Raw genomic sequence first — 12,779 nt, 5'->3', positions numbered from 1 at the left:
AAAAAAAAAAAAAAAATGAAGTACTAACCTTCCTTAGCTTCCACAATTTAACAGAGAATGAACCTCAAAACTCTATAAAATATAATTTGCTATTTTAAGTTGTTTTGTAACCTCAAAACTCAAACATGAATAACAATATGCAAAGAAAATGAAGGCTTGAAGTCCTCAACGATTATGAAGAGGATCTGATGCATTAGGAACCTTTCTCTTCTCTGAGAAGTTAACATCAAATAGTTGCCTTGGAAGATTATTATTATGTTGTTGTTGCTGCCTCGGCCTTTGATTTTGTTTCTCTGAATAATGAATATTGTTGGTGTGGCCAAGAACTCTTGTATTGTTTTGTGACAAGAGTAATAGTAATGTGAAGAAAAGAAAGAGCATAACCCTCTTCTTTAACCCCCAAACTTGAGAGAAATGGTTAAAGTGCATGATTTGTTTTGGTGGCTTATGAGGAGAGAAAGGATACCAACTTCATACATATAAATGTAATGAGACCACATATACATATATGACTCAAGAGAAAAAAGGTTTTAAAAAAGTTGTCATCAATATAAAAGGCAACAACAACATGTGGGCATGCCCATCTACATATTGTAGATTAGAAATTCAGGACCTAACCATTTTTACTAGTATTTAGTCAATATAAATATTAAATTATTTTTAACAAATAAATTTTATTAATTTATATATGTAAATTTCAATAAATATAAGTATAAATTTTATTGTCTTATAAGTGTAAATTTTTATAAATATGAATATAAATTAGGAGAATATTAGGTAAACAATGATCATCTTGAACAACATGAATAATTACCAATCAAATAAAAATGCACTACACCTCTAAGTTAACCATTTAAATCTTAATATTAAAATAACCGTCTGTACACCTAGTGAAATAAATATCCGATATATCTATTATTCACATTATTGAGTATTTCCATATTTTAGTAAATTTATTTAATATATTTGTTGCCATCCTACTAACTTTTACAAACAAACAGGACTATTTAAGTAATTATATTTTTTGGTAGTTAATTTTAGTTAATTTGTTTTAAATTATTTTTTAATTGGAAGCCTGCTATACATACAAGTCTTTTTGATTTACAAATTATACAAATTGTTCCAAGTTCAAGAAAAAAATATGGCTCCTTTAACAACACGTTCACTCTTCATCTTTTTCTTCAATCAAAACGCAAATCATCAAGAAAAAAACACGCCCCCCTTTCACAATACGTTCACTCTTCCTCTTCTTCCTCAATCAAAACGCAAACCATCAAGATTTAAGGGACATTCAAAACAAACTACTACAATTCTGCAGAAATGTTCCAACTTCTCGTGAAGAGTAGAAGAAATCAAGAAGAAAAAATACAAATCTCCATCAAAAATCACCAGAAAAAATGAAGAAACTACTGTTTTACTGTTCTTCTAGGTTTTTCTTCTAGATTGTCTCTGTCATGTGCCTCACCCTTAACCAGCAAAACATTAAAAGATTTCAAGAAGAAAGATACTGTCTCTCTCTGTTTTGGGTGTATTTCTTAAATTATTTGGGTGTATTTTTGTAATCCTTTTTGTAACCGTTTGAGTGTATTTCTGTAACTGTTTAGGTGTATTTTTGTAATCGTTTGGGTGCATTTATGTAATCATTTGGGTGTATTTATGAAGTTTCATTATCTTCAAAACGATTTCAAAACTTGATTTCAGAAATCATGAAAATCGAAAAAGACGAAGCAAAGAGAGAGCGGACGAAGGAGATCCAACAAATTTGACAAGAAACTCGAAAAAAGAAATGAAGTCTTTTGAAAAATGAAAGTTATATATTTGTGCGTTAATTGATTTGAATTGATTTAAAATTCTGTTAAAAAGGCACGTAACAAGCAGCGCATTTAATAGATGAATTTCATTCAGACTTATAAAACTTATAAATACAAAACACTTGTATGTAAAGATTAATCCTTTTATTTTATACTTTATAATCTTCTTTTTCACTTTTTTTTTCAGCAATACTACAATTTTACTCCTCATTTCCGGCCATCTTTCAATATCGTTGTTGCTAGGCACCCCTTATTGCCTTAAACCCGAAATGTTAAATTCTAATTTTAAATTTTAAAGATTAAGTTCTAATTTTAAACTTTGAATTTTAAATACTAAACACTTAGAGAAACGAAGATTAAAAAAATAATTTCAATGATAAAAAATTAACTGATGTTAAACTAATCTAAGGATTAATTCCCAAGACGATAACTTTAAAGTGTAATAAGTCGAATAGCAATAAATATACTAGAAAATAAATACAATTTCTATTTTCATATTCACCCACATTCAATTGAGAACAAAATTTATGTAAGTTTATCATGTTAGATTTGTTAGTAGTTAAAAGAATCAATAATTATCAAAACTTTGTTGGTAGTTAAAATTAAAACACAATCTATAAATATATTAAGTAGCTATTATCCTTCAAAAAAAAAACTATATGAAAGTTAAGCATTTTTATCAACAATAGACATTCTAATTTTCAAAGGAAAAAGCTATATGAAAATAAAATATATACAAAAAAATTTTCAAATATTAATATTTATATAAATTTACATCTATATATACAATAAGAATATATTTTGATGAAAAATGTTAAACAATATTTGTTTCTTATAATTGATTATGTTAACTTTCTCCTAAAAAGAGAAAAAGGTTGAAGGCTTTGTTTGGGCAGTATAGAAGGAAAAAGGTAATTGCAGTGTGTTTCATTGAGTACACCCTGCAAACAAGGGGCACATCTCACGAGACTCTTATTTATTTATTTATTTATTTTTGTAACATAACTTTTGCTTTATTATATTCTTTGTGTTTCACGAGAAACCTTTATTATGTTCTCGCTTTCAGTCCCCAAAATAAGCCTTACTTAACTCCATTTTATCCTGCTGCATGGATATATATGCATTCAGATTTTGGCTCTTGTGCTTGCCAAAAAGGTTATTTTTTTTTTAATATTAGATGATATTTGGTGTAATGCGTAATTATGATATAGTTATGTATTTTATTGTAATATTAGTGATTAGTAGAAATTTTCTTTTGCGATTTATAGACAGTAGTAAAAAGATAAAAAAAATAACAAAAAAAAAAGAAAAAAATAGAGAGAACAACTAAAAATATAGTAGAGAAATTTGTGAAAGAGATAAAAAAGTTTGAGTCTCTCACAAATTGTCTCCACTATGTATCAAATCTTTTTTACAATATTTTTAGTTCGTCTTTTATTTTTTTTTTTGTATTTTTACTGTTGTCTACAAATTGCAGAGAGCATTACTCTAATATCACATTAAAATATACAACTGTATCATAATCACATATTACACCATCTAATAGTCAATATTTAACAAAAAAAAATGGTAGATATAAACAAATTTCTTGTGTAATTTATTATTTTAATATATAAAACTAATCCTAGCTCTTTTGATTTGATTTGGCTTTATAAAGCAGCCAAGTGTTGCTAGTTATAGGTATTTTGTGTTAGGGCACAAGGACCAATTAATCCCTTCATTTGTTACCTAAAAATGAGCAACTTCTCTAGGCTTCAACTTTCCACTCTCTTTATTTTGCCTCAGCTTTAATTTCTTTCACATCTTTTTGTTTGTTGTCTTGTATTTTTCAGAAATAATAATAATGATAAAAGAGTATCATTCAAAATGATCAAACACTAATTATCAACAGGTAATTTAGAAATTTCAATTTTTTTAAAGTAATCTTAAATTCATGATTTGGGATGAAAAACTCCACCAGTCAAGTTAATAAGATTCATAATATATAAAATTTTGAGTGAATATCCCATCCGATTCTGACAATTATCTCGATAGAACAATAAAGTTTCCAAAAATAAAAAATACTAAATTCGGTCTTTGATCTTTTTTTAGACTGATTAGCTCGTGTAAAAAAAAATAACATTGACTTTTTTAGTACAGAAGTTAATCAGTCTCATAAAAATAAAACTCAGAAATCGGATTAGATATTTTTTTGTCAAAAATCTCATTATTTTAGTTTTTTTCTAAAATTTTTTGTACGGATAACAAGAATAAAACATAACTAAAAGAAATCACAATTTAAGAATATTAAGAGTTGAGAAAGGTTAATATATAACGTTCATGGCTAAAATATTTTCTAACATATGCATCAATTTTATTTTCTAAAGATCAAACAACTCAAAATTAGTTGTCGTTAAAAATATAAGTCAGATTAATTTTTGGTCACTTAGATAATTACATGTGTAACGTGACATAAATTATTTTGTAACATATCATCTAATTATTGAAAAGATCAATATAATTTATTATTATATATAGAAATTGAATTGCTTAAAAAAAATAATTCCTTTTTGCTAAGCATAATAGCATATTAAGAGGATAAGTAGGTAGCATGTCGTTGTCCAAGGTCAGGCATCATCCATAATTGTGGTCTCATTCTTTGAAGAACTTTCGAATTTTATGTTTTCTTTTGCATGGCATTTGGGCATGCAAATGTGAAATTCCTCACTCCTATGTTGCAGCAGGTAACCTTTTTAAAGTATGCTTTATTTGTTTATTAATATTGCTTAATGCTTAATGCTTAATGCTTAATGCCTATCCACACACAAACATACATAATGTAACGTCAAAATATAAAATATAAAATATAAAATATGGTCTTTGCTTGAAGTAGACGTTTTTGAGTGGTCAAATCATGCGCATTGCACAAAGCTGGTATTAATTTAGTTACCATTATTCTTCTACCTCAATAAAAGGGCTTGATTGAGGATACTCAAAAGCCATTTAATTTGTCTAGAGATAAGTTTTAAAATAATTTTTGAAATTGTATTCGAGTTTTAAAATAATTTTTAAAGTTAATAATTTTTTAAATTCGTCTCTAAAATTATACTCTAAGACTCATAGTAATCTTTAAAAAAAATTTTGTTCGTCAGAATTTTAAAATGACATAATTTTAAGAAGTAAAAAAAAAAAAAAGGAACATTAGAAACGACGTAGTTTTACGTTTATTTAAATAAATAAATAAATAAAACACAATAAATCCCACTCATTTTTCGAACCTGTCCTTTCCCTTTCCCAATCTGTCCTTTCCCTTCCCCTTCTCTCCCTCACAAGTCACAAGCAAGCTTTCCTCAACTCTCTTTGTGGCCGGCCTTCATTTTGGTGCTGCACCAATCGTCCCTCCCCAACCTAGTCTTTCACGTTTTCAATCAGCTTCTTCGCACCACCACGAGATCGAGGTGTTCTCTGACCTTACTGTCTAGATTTCACACTTTCTCACTGTTTTCAAGCACTCCGTCAACCGCCCCCAACCCTTCGTCGCCGTCGTCTTCGCTCTCAAGCCCACCGCACTTGCTGGCAACTCCAAAGTCCACCAACAACTCCACAACGAGGCAGACGCTCCAGGCCATAAACAGAATGTCTCTCACGGCCAACTCCAGGCGCTCTCCATTGTCCCGGCTGACAACCCCTCCCTATTTGTCACCTTCTGCTCTCTGTTCTTCTCTCTGTCTCCCTTTGCATCCTTCTTCTCTTCTCTGCGGCAAATGTGAGTTTTTTTTAATTTTTTTAGTTATTGAATCATTATTGTTTAATATTTTGGATGATTATTGCTGCTGATGATTGTGTTTTAATGTAGCTGCCATGGTTAATTTTTTGTGTTCTTGATTTTGTAATTGTTGTTGTTTTTTTGTGATTGTTGCTATTTAGGTTGATTGATGCTGGTTATTTAGGTTAATTGATCTTTTCTAATTGTTCTTTTTTGTGATTTTTTGTAATTGTTAATTTTTTTTAATTCTATGAGTTTTGTTGGTTCTGAAAATATTGTTGTTGCTTCTATGAAATTAAAGAAGAAGAAGAACATCAGTGAAGAAGAGAATTGGTGAAGATAAGGATTAGTTTTTTTTATATAAATATAAACGACGTAGTATTGGGGATTATTTTTTTTTTAAATAAATACAAAACGACGTCGTTGCACTCCAGCTCAGATTTTCGGTAGCAAGGATGGACGGAAATTATTTTAAGGACTACTATGAGTCTCGAAGTGCAATTTCAGAAACGAATTTGAGGAATTATTAACTTCAAGGATTACTTTGAAACTTGAGTGCAACTTCAGGGACTACTTTAAAACTTATCTCAATTTTTAGCTAAAAAATATTTGTATTTTATTCTCTCGTTATATAAATATATAGAGAAAAAGATAAATAAGTTCTTTATCTTTTGATACGCAGATATTTAAGTTCTCAAATATTTAAAAATATATTTAAATTCTTGAATTTTTTAAAATATGGACATATTGATTCCTTATGTTCACTTATATCTGTTAGGCATAATAAAAAAAAATCAAATGTGACTCTCATTTGTAGTGACCTAGTTGATACATATGCACAGGTGAGACACTACAAGAGAAACAGAGCTTTGCAGCGGTTATTTCTCCAATTTGCGGCGGTTTCAAACCGCCGCGAAACAGAACGCCAGCGAATTAGAGACCGCTGTCCATAAGGGTGCGGGGAATGCATTTTGCGGCGGTTTTCAGCAACCGCTGGCATAACCGCCGCTAAATGGAATAGGTTATTTGCATCGCTCTTAAAACCGCCGCTATTTGGAAAACAGGTTTTCAAAAAAATTGCGGCAGTTAAAAAACCGCCGCAAATTTGACGTGGGTTTTTAAAAAAAAAACTGCAACGGTGTGAAACCGCCGCAATTTTATGCATGAATTTAAAAAAAAAAAATACTACCAGCAGTGGTTTGTTCCATTTTTATTTACTATAAAAATCCATACAAAACTTGTAATACAACTTGCATTAAAAAATATATCTGCATTTGGATTGTATATCTTCTCAATATTTTCATTCATTTCTGACATACAAACATTGGTGTATCATTAAAAATAGAGCTGATATTTTTTATTTTCTTGGCACTAGGCTACAGAATAATAAAACAAAGCCAAACTATAAATATTTCAAGCTAGTAAAGTGAAATACAAAGGTAAGTGAAAATAATAACCATTTAAATGTGATGAAACCTTCTTTACTTTTATGAAAATTCCTGAAGATTCAATAACAAGATTAGCCCAAAATCACCCAAGTGATGTCCACAAGATCTCTAAATACTAAAATAAATAATTACTCAGTTAAATCAAATAATGAAATAATCATATAAAAGAAATAACAAAGCAAAAACAGGAGATAACAAATTACAAAACTATCTCTAATGGAAAGGACAAGTGAAAAACACCGTTGAGAAAAAAAAATTAATCTGGTGAATATCCTTTCTAAGGGTAAATACTGCTCTATCTTAGAAAAAAATATAATATATAAATTAAATTAAAACTTAACAAGCATGCACTACTACTTAATAATGTAAAAATGAAACATGGTTCAATTGATCAAAAAGTACAAAAATTTACTTGATATAATGACCAATAAGATCATCATGGGTCATGACTCATTTCTTCACATAATTTTTGGAACCACCGCCAAACCTGAAAAGAAATAAAAAATAACTTGTTGAACGAATAAGTGAAATAAGAAACTCCCAAAAACACATAAGATAGAGAATCTTACCATCTTGAGAATCAGTATATACGAAGACATGATATGAGTCTCAGCCCAAAAGATTCCCAAAGATAACAACAAACAGAGGAAACATTTCCATCTTAGGAAAAGACATAATTTCTCAATATCTCTCAAGACTTGTTTCTTTTTCTTATTGTACAAAACAATTTAAAGCATCAAAATATAATTGAGTATGGTTAATGGGCATGTTGAAAATGGACATAAACAACTAAAATGGACATAAACAAGCATATTTAGCATTTAAACTATACAATCAATTAAAACCTCCAAAGATAGAACAATTTTTAAAAAAGAGAAAAGAAAAAAAATTCAAATAAATTATAAAACTCGGCATCTTTGCTCCTCTTTGAAGAAGAACGTGGATATACTTAAGAGAATTGTTACCTTTATTTCTTTTATTCCTCAATTGAAAATTCTTCTTGAGCATTCTGTATTTCTATCACTTGGACAAGAGACTTAGAAACTAATGATGAGAGATCTATAATTTTGGCAATGGAGATATACCTGCAACAGAACAAAATTAAATTGTTAAAATTTCAAAGTTTATACAAAGTACTAAAGGGACAGTATTAGTGTAGTTTCAAACACACTATTTTTGTGATACTAGAATAATTGAAGGGAGGGAAAAGAGAATGGAGTTTCAATGCACTCCCTTTTATTCTTGATCAAGGAATTCACTGAACTCCTTATACTACCAATTCAAACTTAAACCAGGATAACCCATAAAATGCATTTCATATAGAAGAACACCTGAAAAGAATAACGCAACTTAGTTAATGTCAATTAAACACAACGTGTTAAGTTTTAACATTATCTTACATGCAATATATAGGTTCAAGATTTTATTTATTTATTTAGTATTTGAATTGCCTATTGATAACTTTTTTTTAATCTATAATAATGTCCAATGCATAAAACGGGATGTGTATAGATAAATTGAAAATAAATAAAGGCCAAAACAAAAGGTGACATTGGAACAGGATTAAACACAATAATAACAAAGCCAATTATGCATGCTAACTTGTGCCTAAAATCTTAGGTATGAAAATTAAAAATTACCAAGAGCCCACCAATCCACAGCACTAGTATGGCCTGAACCAGATATAATTTTCTGCACAAGTGTAACTGTCAATATCCAGAACAGAAAAAGAGAAAAATATTTTATTCTCATTAGAATATGTCAAAAAATAACAAACCAGAGCTATGTACTCTTCTGTGCCAACAAAAGAATTTGATGCTCTCATGGGTTCAGCCATAAACACTGGAACCTGTTGACCTTTTTGTTGTTTATTCTTCTTTTTCTTCTTGTCATCCGTGGCTGGTAAAAGTAGCTGCAACAAGTATAAATCAGACATAAACAAAATTGTTATCAGTGGTTGAGTTATAAGTATTGCTTATAATAATTAAAAACTGCATTATATGAAGTTTCATCTCAGAGATACCTGTGGCTTGCAAGATGTTAAACATGACAAATCAAAATCTGTTAGAGCCACATGACAAATCTTTTGATCAGTTATTGCAGCTTGTTAACTTCATACCGGATTTAGAGAAACATTTTGTGAGTCTTATACTTCCTAAGTTGTATTTCATGGGTTAATAATTAAAATTGTTAGGCCATACGAATGCCTAATAACCTACCTTGACAATGAAGATACTCCAATGCAACCACTACCTTAGCAGCATAAAATCTATGAATATTGAGAACTTAATGTCAGTTAGAGGAAAGTAGGAGCCATGTGCATGCAGTAGCATAATATTATTATACCTGGCAGCCTCTTCCTTAAGAACTTTTGTTGGCTGTCGATCAAGAAGCAGGAACAGTTCTCCACCAGGGCAGTAATCAGTAATCAAACAAACATGTGATTTGGTCTGCAAATCAATCAAGTTCTAATGATTTTGACAAATTCATTATATATAGTTAAAAATAATGAGGACTACTATGTTTTTCTAATTTGAAAGTGATATGTGAGCATCAAACCTGAAAGGAAGCATATAGTGCAGGTAGAAAAGGATGGTCCAACATGTCAAGGATTTCTCTCTCTGTGCAAGCTCTGCACCTGCAGAAAGTGTAGAAATTTAAAAGATCTTGATAACTGGAACCAGATATGTGGGATATGACAAATAGACCCAAAACATAACAGAAAAGAAAGAAACAATTGCGTGCTTCATAATCATATTGAGAACCTTGTTACGATTAAGCATAACACCCTTATCCATAGCCTTCAAGGCAAAATGGTGACCAGTTCCACATAACTCCGCTAGATGCAATTGGAATGCAATTGGCTCTTCTAAAAAATTTTGATCAATAACTATTCTCGATTATCAAATGAAACCATCTTGAAACTTCCCTTTATCCCCATACAAGTTTCAAGACAACATAACAACCAATCTTAACATATTGTTCTTTTGAAAAGAACTTAAAGCACAAAGAGCACCAAATAAAATTGTGTTATCAAAACCAATTAAAGGCATCTTTACCATCCAATACTCATTCATCAGGACAAAAGCTCTTAAAACTGACAAAGAGGGACAAAAAAATCTTACTAACCTTTTTCAAATGCAAGTAACGTGAACCAATTGTTAAAAAATCTGAAGCACATAACTTGAGTTCAACAACCCCCAAAATCATCTGATAATTGACATGATCAAGCAACAAACTTTATCTGTTTCTGAAACAAATTTCCAAAAATCAAAAGCACCCATCATCAATAACCTAGCAAAAAGCATATGTTTAAGATGTAAAATTGAAGTGATGAGAAATGTTAGTGGAGATTTATGTTAAAATATCGATAGAGAAGAAAAAAGGCATAAAATGAAAGTTAGAATTGAGAAATCCATGAAACCTAAGATGAGAATGAGTGAGATTCAGAAGTGGCACACTCACCGAATCAGAGTACTTGTTTCGCCGGTAGAGTCCAGTGTGAGAACTTGTTCTTGATAGTGGTGCTATCAAGCTTCTTGTTATTTTACTTTTTCAAATCGCACCAAATAAAAAATAAAAAGGAAAAAAACACTAACCAGGGTCCTCGATAACGGAAAGGAAGCACGACAAAGAGACGACGAAGCCATGGCAAAGCGGCAACGAGCAACGATTGGTGAAGGACGGTAAAGGAGCAGCGATTTCGGAGAAGAAGCGGCAGAAAATTGTCAGCTTCCAAGATAAAGTGGCAACAACGACGACGACGTCACGTTGAGTGATGATGGTGACGCCGCAGTGAAAGACAACGGATTGGTAAGGGTTTGTGGGAGAAAGAGGATTTGTGGATTAGGGTATTTGAGAGAGGTTCAAATGTACAGGTTCTGGAAAAGTCCCAAATTAAAATGGTCTTTTAGGCTTTAGTAAGTATTAGGCTAATTTATCAAATGTTGCTGCGGTTAATAAAATCACCGATTAAATAGCCGCAATCTTTCAACTTAGCGGTGGTTATATGAACCGACGCTAACTGGCCGCCGCAATCCACCGTCTGTGTTGTAGTGAGAGTATTTTTAAAATAGGACAAATTAGATCCAAAGATCAATGTGTCCACATTATAAAAAAATCAAAAACAAAAATATATTTTCAAATCTTTTGAAATAAAGTCAGGAATCGATTTATTATTTTCTCAAATATATATAACTATCATCATTTGTTTAGCTAAATAATTGTTACATAGTTTTCACTAAAATGAATCGTAAATTATTAATTACTAAAACACTTGATACTGTAACAAATCTACATAATTAAACTCTTAAAAAGATTAAGACCCGTGGGATATTCGACACTTTGATTTTCATGTGTGGTTAGTGACAGAATGTGTTTTCCCAAGTTAAAGTAATGCTTCTTATGATGTCTCTTAATTATATAAATACACAGGAACCATGCATAGCACTAAGTGGGCAAGCCTGCAAATCTCTCTTTTACTTTCAACTCACTCTGTCGTATAATATAGTATCGTCTTAGACCGAAGAAATTAACAAATATTATTAAAGCTTAATTGTCAAAATGTCTAAATTGACACGTCATTATCTATTAAAGAAAAAATCAACTTAATTCAATATTGTATTTGTTAAAATTTTTGTAGCTATTTATATATTTTTACTTAAAAATTTAACATTTTGAGATAAATAATTTTACGATATGTTATTAAAATTTTTATAATAAAAAAATTTAAAATTTGACCATTATTATATGAAACAAAAAAATTTAATATAAAACAAATAAAAGAGAAGGAAAGCGGGGAATAAAGAAAGACATATATGCACACAATTTACATAAACTCCAAAAAAAATTATGTAAACGATATATTAGAGATAAAGAAATTTTTTTAAGTCAGTAATTTTTACTTATTATTTGGTTAGTATAAATAATAAATTATCATTTTACTAATTTATGTGTGTAAATTTTGAAAAATATGAGTATAAATTATATTAATTCATACGTATAAAATATATTATTTATGTGTGCAAAATTTTAATAAATACAAGTGTAAATTATATATTTTTTATGTGTAAAATATCTATAAATATGGGTGCAAATTATTGCTGACTACGTGCGAGCCAAAAACGATAATATTTACTAGTTATGTAGCATTGCTCAAATATAAATAACATATTTTGCGAGATCAGAAATTTATAATCATAATCATCATTGTGTTCATTAATGCGATATTTTGTTCTTCTAACACTAATTCTACCATTGATATATAGAGAGTAAAATTTTGAATTGTTATGCAGTTAAGAAGGAATGAGTCACAGAGAAGAGAATTTGTATGCAAGAATAAGAACTCGCAACCTCTTAATTGAATACGGGGAGATTATGCCATTTGAACTATTACTCATTAACGTGATAAAAATCTGTTTGTATTAGGGTATTGTATTTTTTTAATAATGTGCGTGAGATTTTTCGTATAATGGTATAAAAATACTTATTGGCCGAATGATAATTAGGTTTTTATATATTTGCTGGTTTTGGAGACTCTCTTAGAGATATGATTGAATTAATGGATTTCATGACATCTTTCAATGACCATTACAAAATCAAATTGGCACACGCGATATTTTAAAAATTATTTTGACCATTAAAATAGGATTGTTACTAAGGAAAGTTGGATAAGTCAAAAAGGTATTGGACCCAATAATCATGCCCCAACTGAGGTTCGAGGCTATATAGATAATCGCCTACTAGACATTATCTCAACTAAAAAAAATATATCTA

General features: G+C 29.9%; 1 protein-coding gene across 1 annotated transcript; it reads right to left on the bottom strand.

Annotated features, from left to right (window-relative positions):
• Positions 1-6,406: 6,406 nt before the first annotated feature.
• LOC107495852 (phototropin-1-like) lies at positions 6,407-10,654 on the bottom strand. The gene is made up of 10 exons (XM_016117055.3): positions 10,604-10,654; positions 10,285-10,298; positions 9,564-9,642; positions 9,351-9,454; positions 9,224-9,273; positions 9,028-9,065; positions 8,782-8,916; positions 8,645-8,696; positions 8,281-8,335; positions 6,407-6,605 (listed from the first exon to the last, which is right to left on the bottom strand). The coding sequence occupies exons 1-10, from the start codon at positions 10,652-10,654 to the stop codon at positions 6,407-6,409; spliced, it is 777 nt and encodes a 258-aa protein (XP_015972541.2).
• Positions 10,655-12,779: the final 2,125 nt, after the last annotated feature.

Source organism: Arachis duranensis, chromosome 6 (genome assembly GCF_000817695.3).
Source record: "Arachis duranensis cultivar V14167 chromosome 6, aradu.V14167.gnm2.J7QH, whole genome shotgun sequence".
In the NCBI taxonomy this organism is placed as follows: Eukaryota; Viridiplantae; Streptophyta; class Magnoliopsida; order Fabales; family Fabaceae; genus Arachis; species Arachis duranensis.
Note: the sequence above shows the minus strand (reverse complement) of the source record. Positions and strands in the feature narration are given on the sequence as shown.